Source organism: Triticum dicoccoides, chromosome 1B (assembly GCF_002162155.2).
Source record: "Triticum dicoccoides isolate Atlit2015 ecotype Zavitan chromosome 1B, WEW_v2.0, whole genome shotgun sequence".
Lineage (NCBI taxonomy): Eukaryota > Viridiplantae > Streptophyta > Magnoliopsida > Poales > Poaceae > Triticum > Triticum dicoccoides.
The window spans coordinates 413,729,557-413,740,017 of record NC_041381.1 but is presented as its reverse complement, the minus strand read 5'-3'; the positions used below and the strand labels follow the sequence as shown (position 1 = coordinate 413,740,017).

Sequence of the window (10,461 nt, the reverse complement as noted above, 5' to 3'; positions counted from 1 at the left end):
CATCCTGCCGCGGGCCATCCCATGGCCGCATGCCGTTGCCACCTAGCAAGCTCCACCACCCCGCACCTTTGCCGCCGGCTGCCACCCTCACAGCCATGTGTCGTCCCGCCCCTCCTATGCTCCATCCCGCACCCCTGTTTCCCCCATAGCATCGTTTTTTGCTGCAATCGGCCTTCGATTTTTGTTGGCACCGACTACGCGGCGAGCTACAACCGCGTCGGCGACCTCGGCCATGGGCGACGATCTCCATCGGGGGGACCAACGACGAAATGCTTCAAGGGGGACAAACCCCCGATGATACAACCGGTGTTCTGGGAAGCTACGACAATGCGGCAAAAAACCTTCAAACTGCGACAACAGATGTTGGAACCGGCCGCTGCCACAATGAAAAGCTTCAACCAGTGTCGCAACAAGCTTCAACCTGCATCACAAAAAGCTTCAACCGGCATCACAGAAATCTTCAACCGATCACAAAAAGAAGCTTCAACCATTGATAATAGAGATTCAACCGTAGTTGGATTTTGCTACTAACGGCGAAGTTTTTTGCTACATCCATCAGGCGGAGCTGCGACCTCGCAACGACGGCGACAACAATTTGTTGCATCCGCTGTCTTTCTTGCTACGACCCGTGATGTATTTTGTTACGTCCATTCAGCGGCGGTGACAGACTATCCAGACGTCGTCGATGCAATTCTGTGCAGGAAGCATCAATGACGAGGGGCGGCGGCGGAGCTATGACCGGAGCTACACCCATGGCTGTTGAGAGCTGCAATCGTAGGTGCAGCTGTTGCGCTGGTCGAGGCGGCGACGAGAACGACCGGCGAGGGTGGGGACCGGCAACGAGGATAGCCGGGGAAGGTGGAGATCGGTGTCGAGGACGGCCGCCGGTGGGGATAGGCCGACGAGGGGTAGGGACCAGCGAAGAGACGTCCACCGGAGCGGATAGGAGACGCGGCACTGCATACCCGAGCGGGGGGAAGAAGACGCTGGGGCGAGCATGCTTTTTTTTCAACCGGATTTAACTGCTAACGCGGCTCACATCAAACGGCTGAGGCGCGTCCGGCCGAAACTCTAGGGCCGGCGTGCCGACGCCTATAGCTGCCCTTTTCAATCGGGACACCACATTGTCCTAGCTTCCTGTTGTCCCTCTCTTTTCCTCTTCCTCCTGCCGCCCTTCGGTATGGTGCCGCCCACAACCATCCCTATAACCACGAGTTCTTTTCCAACTTTAGCGAGCCCCCATCCCATACTGCACCCGAAACAATGAATCCTTGACACCCCTCCACCAGCGATGTTGCTACCACCTCGTTCCTTGTTCCGGGTCGCTCCGGGTTCAGCCACGCCGGCGACCCCGCGCCTTGCTGCAGCTCGCTCTGCAGCACCCCATCTCTTCTTAAGGTTGCGCTCGAAAATTGACTGGCGTGAGTTGCAAATTCAGGCAACTTACCAATAGCAAACGCGTAAATCTAAACTCCCGGCCAACAAAGGGGTCTTTCGAGTATCATCCGTCGGTACAAACTTGAAGCGTCTGGAGGGAGGTCATGGAGTCATGAGTCGTGAGGGGACATGGAATGTACTTAACCGCGGTGCAAGTGTAGACAGTTAAGCAAGGACTCCACGATTCTACAATCTACATAGCCCCTAAGATGAGCAGGAATGTACTCAGCCGATGTACATCCAAACCAATATTTTCTGTACAAACAGGATATAGGTATGTTTATTTGCTTTAGCTACAACAAGGACCCTTTCCAACAACCAGCAACACACATTCAAACGAACGCCCGCGTTTGCTGCCTGTTTCAACTGACGTTATATACAACAAATATGGGCCCAAAAATGCACTACCTATTACAGGTATGCCAAACCAAACGAGTTCCTTCAATCGCATTCACAGGACTTTTCAGTGAAACGTCTTCCCGCAGATCTTCTAGCTCCTATACCGCTCAGATCAGCGCAAACTTCCGACTACATACATATATATGGGATGGATGTGACTTCTCCGAGTTTAATATGCTCTTCATTCATGGACCTCTTGCGCTCTTTTGCCTCTTCTCTTCAAGTTGTGAGGCCTCGTTCAACATGTCAGTGGCGTCACTCTGCATGTCTAGCTTGGACAGGGCGACCGCCTGCATGTAGAAAGCTGTGGGCCAATCGGGATACACACACTGCGCTTGCATTGCGTCCCGGAGGGCAGCGTCAGGTTGGTCACACATCAGGTGGCACAAGCTCCGCCTGGCGTAAACCGTTGGCGACACCATTGTCCCGACATCAACAAACTGTGAAACAATCACAGGCAAAGGATGGATCAGAAAATTTTACATCCACTTGGAGAACGTCCTATAGATCCGGATAAGGCACTACCTGAGTATAACAATCTATGGCTGCTTTGAAGTCCTTGTCTCGGAAAGCAAAGTCGCCCTGTTTCCGGGCGTCCAACATATCCCTCATCTGCTGTGTCCATTCTTGGAACGATAACTGCAATGTGGAGACCGGTGAAGATACAACACTGCAGAAAGGACATGCTGGAAACAGAACACGGTGCTCTTTACCTCATTACTCCCTTCATCATCTCTGTAATGCATCGAGACTAGAATCTGATGTATGGCAGTTAGGTCCATCCTTGAACAGGCTTCTCCCATGGGAGAAAGAGGGTGCTGTGGCTGTGGAGTAGGGCTAGGTGGTGCCTTTGATGGTTCATCAGGTTTCGGAACTCCAAGCATCACATAGGATGGCACCTGCTTTGTATTTTGCAATGAGAAATCATCAGATATACATGTCATGCTACTCATCTATCGAAATTATGTCATTCCTAACATGGAAGTAACAAAGCAAAATGTTACAAAACTTGGCCTAAATAAATACTCCCTCCGTCCCATACCGATATGCTCACATATTGGTTGTAATAACATCTTATATTATGGGACGGAGGGAGTAACAAACATAACATACTGAACACAATTTGGAACATACAGCCTTTGCACAGTGCTGGAAGACATACATTATATACTCTATGCCAAAGTGGGCATATGCCCCCTTTTTTTTTTTTGCAGGAGATATGCCCATATGTTGAGTACTGAGTACTGTTATTCAATATATTTAATAACACTCATCGCCACTAAATGGTTGGTCACTACTCCCACTCCATTCAGATATATAGGGTGTATTTTGATTAGTTAACACAAGGCTTGAACCAACAATTACTTCATTAACATACAAATCCACTGACATCAACTTTGTGTCACATATACTACATGCTGATGGAGTAATTGTTGGTCAAATCCTTGTCTTAACCAATCAAAATTTGTCCTATATATCTGGAAGGAGGGAGTATGTTACTGCATTAATGGGCTAGGTGTAACACAATGCCACAGTTACCCACATTTCGACCAAAGGGACTGAAAGGGCCAGTGAAAATACTTCTGAACAGCATGCACGAGAAACTCTCAAGTACATGACTGAAATGTCAGGAATCATCATGTGAATGGGGAAGTTACACTAACATGTCATTAGCATGAATGACAGGAAAAGGGGGCACTGTAGTCCAATGCTAAAACATCTTAATTCATAGTCAAAAACAAAAAGAAACATAAGAATAGAGTAGATGTTATTACCTCTGATTTGGTTTGCAGTGGTTCGAGAATGGAAACCAACTTCTTTATATCAGGCCGGTCTCTTGGTTCATACTGCAAACATTGAGAAGCAAGATTCACCAAGGTAGTAGCCTCCTCCGTTGAGTAGTTCCCCTCCAAATGTGAATCCATTAGTGCTTGGATGTTTCTGCTTCTTATCATATCAAGTGCCTGAGTGCAATGAAGCATATACACATCATTACCAGTGTGCATACTAATGTATATTGTCTTGCTAACTGGTGATAGGCTTTGGTAAATAATTGTATAGGCCGTAGTTTCTACACACAACAAGTTGAGTAGGTTGCATGGAATTCCAACAATATTTAGTGGGTTGATCAAGGTTTTCAGATATGGATGTTCAAAATGACCAAAAAATTATCGGACATAATAAGGAAATTCTATTGGTGCAACCCAAAAATTGCATGAGGACAATGAAATCCCCCGAAAGGTTTGTGCTACTGGTGCCTGCCTCAGCTGCTAGTTGGACTAATGCAACACTCAGGAGCACATGGCCTTTGGGTGCAGACATTTTGAGACTGTCACACAGGGATTATTCAACCGATTTGGCCAACGAACCAGTAGTAGATTATGTGTTTGACTCATGCAATCTCATTTTCGACCGATCGTGGCCATGCTCTATCTTTTTTCCTTTGTTTTCATGACTGTTTCGTACATTGGATAATTTATTAATAAAATGGCTGTGTGCATCATGATGATGCAGAGGCTGGGGTTATCCCCTTTTGGAAAAAAAGAGGTCCAAAGGGGCATAGGGTGAGGGTGAGGTGAACACCAACCAGTAAACTCTGTACTGACACTGAGTGTCGTCACACAGATCATGTCTGCCACGAGTGAGGCAAGTGACACGGATGACACAAGCGACAGCGTATAGCATTGAGCCGGCCAACACAAGGAGCTACTCTTATGCTTGAAGGGGAAGATATGGCCACAACATATAGGTGGTGTGATATTGCAAAGTGGCTATTAGAACATTTTACAAGGGTAAGCTACTAAGCTGACACTGCCTGTTGGGCCAATCATAAAGCACACGAATGACTTCTACATCCTCTTGGTCAGAGCATAGATGTCAGCCTGGATGTGTAATGGCCATGTGTATTGGCTAAACAATACTACTATTACTTCAAATAATAGTATACATTATATGTAAGAATTTCTTGGCAGAAAACCTGTGTGGATCCGCACAAACTTGTACAGCTAAATATGAAATTCAACATGAATGTTTTCGGTATAGTTCAATCTGCATGGGTGTTCAACTGGTATTTGTGCTGAGAAATGTTAAGCTTCATGCACTAGCCAACGCACCAAAAGTCCGAACTGATGGAAAGGCTAGGCAAGCAACATATACACTTCAAAAAAACCTCTCACATGTGACGCGGGAAGTCAGCGCGTGAATAGACTCAGAGGTATGGCTCGAGAGGACACAGAGGGGACAACAACAATTTTTGGATAAATTGTGAAAGCCTGTTGAAGTGTATATGTGGATTGCCTAGCCCTTTCCATTAGTTCGGACTTTTGGTTGTGTTGGCTAGTGCATCAACATTAACAAGAAAAACCAAACAAGTATCTCTTTGGCATAATTTCTGTATTTCTTTAGCTGAATATGACGGAAGCTAAAACATACTTAACAAGAAACTTACATGGGAAGGAGGTATGCGCTTTCCGCTGAGAAGATCGAGGAGTACAGTGCCGAAACTGAAAATGACACTTTCTGCTGTGACCCTGCCTGAAAGAAAGAAAAGAAGACAACTGAAATACGCATCGGTGGTGCCTTTGTCAACATCAATAATGCAGAAAAGACTCCTCATGACTTCTATCTAATACATTTAACCAGTATCTTAACAAAGGTACTATATTTGTCTTTCCACTTTGAGAAATTTTGTTATTCAGTGCCGATAGATTAAAGCTTCATCCCATGACATTCCTATTGTTTGTGGAGTGGAGGATTGCAATAATAAAACTAAGCTCCTAGAAGAAGAAATATTTCATTACTAAGTAAAAAAAGGAGTAAATACCATTTCTCAGATATTCTGGAGGTGTGTACGCTAGATTTGTGCTATAACTTTTCCCATCCCTGCTGTTTTTCATCAGACCAAAGCATGAGAGGCGTGGATCACCATTCTGCAACCAGAAAGGTTATTAGATGCTTTGCTTACATGCATGGTAATTGGTACAAAATGACATGTTCAACTGTTGGATGCAATCAACATCTCATAAAACCTACTTGGTGAAGTTGTAAACAAATTGAATGCAAGACATCTTCCAAATGCCAATGTAAGTTTGGCTAAACAATTTTCCTAGTAATTGAATTATCCTTGTAGTTTATGTGCGTATAAACAGTGCATAAAAAGACAGCTAACCGCTAACATTTCCATTTCTTGTTAACAGAAAAAAATCTTAACTTTTTTTAGGTAAAACGAAATCTAAACTTGGAAACCTCTAAATATTGTCACCATGGCCATCAGCACAAGACATTAATCATTGGTTTGACAGAGTCTATACACTTAAACAGACTTGACTTGCTGATCATTTACCTCATCAAAGAGGACTCTGTATGCGTTTAGGTCATGATATAAAGAGCGTTCCTCATTGCTGCAATATCCCAATGCTTCAGCAATGTAGTGTGCAACTCTCAGACGCATAGCCCATTCAATAGTCTGGTTTTCCCCTGCACAAGGACAGAAGTATGGCGAAGAGCAAATTAATTTGATAGTTGTTTGCAAGACTGGTTAATACCCATTGAGCACAGATAAGTGCCATTACTTGTCGGTATTTAACTCAAAATGACCAAATTAGCAATCAAAAACAATATGTGTGCGATATTTCCCTTTTATACAAGGTGATAATCAAAATAACAAGTGAGCATGGAAGCTGGGGACCCGAGGGAAGGTCAATCAAGCATTAACTATCAACAGCTTAAGTTCGACGCCAAAATGCTGCAAACAATTTCACTGAGTAGAAGCCTTGTGCAGAAACAATAACTTCCCTTTGGTGATAAATGTCATCACTAGCAAGTCTTTAACTCAAGAATGACCGAATTAATAATCACAAACAGGATGTGTGTAATATACATAGAAACTCATATCATTTGAGATAAATTAAACTCAATTGCATCCAGGATGATAATTGAAATAACTAGTATATCAATTGCTTAAGTTTGACATCAAAATGCTGTAAACACTGCACTGAGAGTAGAAGCCTTGTGCAGACACAATAACTTGCCAAATTCAACACTTGCTTACCGCATCCCATAATTCAGCGACATCCACTAAAGCAAAGGATTTCCAGGTTCTATAGAATCAATGAACAGCCGGGGAAACTACTAACTAAAGACAGTCTGCGGGGGGGTTACTTGGGGGACTCACAGTGGAACAGGTGCTTGGCGAGGGTATCGTTGGACATGAACTCCGCGACAAGCAGCCGCTCGTCGCCGTCGCAGCAGTAGCCGATGAGGTTTGCCAGCCTTCGGTGCCGCAGCTTGCCCACCCCCTTTGCCTCCTCCTGGAAACCAGACAAACAATTCGTCAGAACCATATGTCCCCCAAAACCCGCAATTCAGCCATACACCAAACCACGAGTTATTCGCGGCTTCTCCCTCCTACCGCGAACTGCTTGGGGTCAGGCCAGGCATGCTTGGCGAACTTCTTCACGGCGATGGCGCGAGGGGCGGCGCCTCCGGAGGCGCCCCGCAGCCGGCCCCTGTAGACGAGGTTGGGAGCCTTCTCGCCGCTCTCCGACACGATGTTCCCCGCCGCGAAGCCGTCCGTGGCCGCGCGGAGCTCCGCCAGCGAGAACTCCGCGAGCGCCGGGACATCCTCCTCCTCCCCGCGCGCCGCCGGCGGCGGCGAGGCGGCCTTCTGCGCCTTGAGGGAGAAGGAGGGGCGGTGCGGCGGCGGGGGAGGAGGAGCAGGCCGCCGGGGCCCCGGCGGCTTCTCCGCGTGGACCCACGACCGCAGCGAGGAGCCGCAGCAGCCCATGAACGAAGCGTGGGGAGAAAAGTCCGTCGGCGTCCGCTGGCCGGGCCTTTTGCGTGCGCGGCTGTGCGCTCGTGTGCGTGGGGCGAGGGGACGGAGACGGTTGTTGTAACTTGCTTGCGGCTTCTCTGGGCTTTGGTCTCGTGTTGCTCCCTCCTCGTGCTCTTTGGGTTACGACGACTGTAGTCTTGAACGCGGACATTTCGGGACTAGGATCGGTCGGCTGTGTCCATTTCTTCCTTGCGACATGACGCACATGTGTACACACACTTGTTATAATACGACCACCCAAGCGTGACAGATCATGCACAAATATTGACGGAGACAAGAAACTAACCTGCGACTCTCATTTTGTCGATGAAGCGTCTATAGGATACAAACATGACGAACGTGTACCAAGGGCGGAGCCAGAGAATTTGGCCATTGGGTTCACTCCATGAGTACACTCCGTATAGCTTTATTTTGGTTTGCCAAAGTATATATTTTTTTCTTTTTGAAAAAAAGAGTGATCTCTCCGATTTTCATTTATCGGAAACCACAGTGTTCTGTAAGAACTATTAGAAGGAACGTTTGTCGAAGTATATACCAACTCTTGAAAAGAATTCTTATTTTTTGACTCTTCAGACTCGTCATGACCTCGAAAAGTTAAGCCTTGATGCAACAAGTATCTCACCGAATCAATGAAAGTATTAATCCGGATTCGATTTTGCTTTTTATGTAAGATCGGTTTTCTTATCAAAAGCAATGTGAATTGAACTTGATTCATCAAAGCATCACATCTTTTTACTATTACATTATGAAAGCTAATAACATTACCGTACTCTCATGAGTACGTAGTTTGTTTTTCTTGTTCCAGTCATTCCAGACGTTAACTAGAAATGCACTAATCTTAGCTTGTTGTAGCACAAACAGAAGGCCTTATGCACTTTACCACTATATACTCAAGCCAAGGACCATACTCATCAACAATCTGGATTAAATCTTTGTTGAGTATCTCCAATATCCCTCTGTCGGTCATCAAAATTAGACCGCGGCCTATAAGGTCCCCTTGTTAAATATTTGCGCCTAATCTCATCTTGCTTCTCTGGATTTCTTATGTACTCTGAAATTCTCTACCGATCATCCGGATTATAAGGCAACTCATCTAAGTTAATTTCAATTTCTGTATGAATAGTAGGCTTCGGGAGACTACCTGCAGTGACATTTGGGTGCACTTTCCCTGCGTTTAATGGGTGACCTTGATGTGCCTGTATCATTATCTCGATCTAGTGACGAGTTAATCATATTGATAGTCTGAAGGATGATTCTGGTAATATTCACAGAGATCATAACTCCAAAGCAAATATCCTTCTCACAGCTTTCAAAGATAGACTCAGCACCTCTGTTCCAACTTTCAACATGCTGAATTTGGAAGGTTTGATTAAAAGATTTCCAAACTTATCTAGACCGGAAGAACCTTTCTCCAAAGAACAAATTTATGATGTGGTTAAGGAACTTCCATCTGACAAAGCACCTGGACCTGATGGGTTTAACATTGATTTTGTGAAATGTTGCTGGGACATTATTGCACCTGATTTTTATGCTCTCATTGAGGATTTTTTTTCAGGGAAAGATCAACCTGCAAAGCATCAACTCCTCTTTTATCACTCTCATTCCTAAGGTTGATGGTCCAACAACAGCAAATGATTTCAGGCCAATATCATTACTAAACTATTCTATCAAATCATCACCAAGCTGCTGGCAAACAGGTTACAAAAAGTTATTCTAATGTTGGTCCATAGAAATCAGTATGGCTTATTAAAAACAGATCCAAGGATTGCTTGGCCTGGGCATATGAGTACATCAATCAATGCAACTCATCAGATAAGGAAATCATTGTGTTGAAATTGGATTTTCAAAAAGCTTTTGATCTCATTGAGCATGAAACAATCAAGCAGATTCTTATTGCTAGGGGCTTTGGTCCCAAGTGGCTAATGTGGATGTACATGATTTTCACCTCCGGTTACTCATCTGTCCTTCTCAATGGTGTCCCAGGAAACAGTTTTTTACGCAGAAGAGGAGTTAGGCAAGGAGATCTATTATCTCCTTTGTTGTTTGTTCTGGCAACTGATTTGTTACAGTCAATTATGAATGAGGCCATGCTCAACAACCTTGTCCAAAAACCTTTGGAGAATCACCACTGCCCTGATTTCCCAGTTATACAATATGCAGATGACACTGTCCTTATAATGCCAACATGCTCAATTCAGCTGGAGCAACTGAAGAATTTACTTTCATACTTCTCCTTATATACAGGGCTGAGAATCAATTATGACAAGTCTGGAATTGTACCAATCAACACCTCCCCTGATAGAATGGATATCTTGGCCACCTCTTTGGGTTGTTGCATTGGTGCGTTCCCTTTCACATACTTGGGACTTCCTCTTAGTCTGGTCAGACCTAGAATGGAAGATTTTGTACCTGACATTAAGAGAACTGAAAAAATATTATCTGGTTGTTCAACTATGCTCTCATATGGAGACAAGCTCACACTGATAAAGTTGGTTTTCACAAGCCTACCAACTTTCTTTATGAGTACACTCATGCTACCTACTGAAATTGTGGAACAGATCAACAAATATCTAAGACATTGCTTCTGGAGGAAATATGGTATGGAAGACAGAGGTACAACATTGATTTCCTGGGATAAAGTATGTGTGCCAAAGGATCAAGGTGGTTTAGGGGTTCTTGACATTGCTACCCACAACAAATGCCTCCTCATGAAGCATCTACACAAATTTCTTCATCACCATGACCTTCCTTAGGTGAATTTAATATGGGAATCCTAGTATCCTCCAGGGGTG

General features: G+C 44.8%; 1 protein-coding gene across 1 annotated transcript; it reads right to left on the bottom strand.

Moving 5' to 3' along the window:
• Window positions 1-1,670: 1,670 nt before the first annotated feature.
• Window positions 1,671-7,747, bottom strand: LOC119338268 (serine/threonine-protein kinase BSK1-2-like). The gene is made up of 9 exons (XM_037610566.1): window positions 7,247-7,747; window positions 7,010-7,145; window positions 6,179-6,312; window positions 5,660-5,765; window positions 5,285-5,370; window positions 3,612-3,800; window positions 2,550-2,735; window positions 2,362-2,475; window positions 1,671-2,276 (listed from the first exon to the last, which is right to left on the bottom strand). Exons 1-9 carry the CDS (start codon window positions 7,619-7,621, stop codon window positions 2,022-2,024), a joined length of 1,581 nt encoding a protein of 526 aa, XP_037466463.1. The 5' UTR covers window positions 7,622-7,747; the 3' UTR covers window positions 1,671-2,021.
• Window positions 7,748-10,461: the final 2,714 nt, after the last annotated feature.

What these genes read in the sequence shown, in the direction of transcription:
- LOC119338268 (XM_037610566.1), bottom strand. Translation starts at nt 7,621, where the DNA reads ATGGGCTGCTGCGGCTCCTCGCTGCGGTCGTGGGTCCACGCGGAGAAG. An exon ending in ACAGAGTCCTCTTTGATGAG is followed by an intron (nt 5,766 to 6,178) that starts GTAAATGATCAG and finishes TTCTGGTTGCAG; the next exon opens with AATGGTGATCCACGCCTCTC. An exon ending in CACTGCAAACCAAATCAGAG is followed by an intron (nt 2,736 to 3,611) that starts GTAATAACATCT and finishes AATACAAAGCAG; the next exon opens with GTGCCATCCTATGTGATGCT.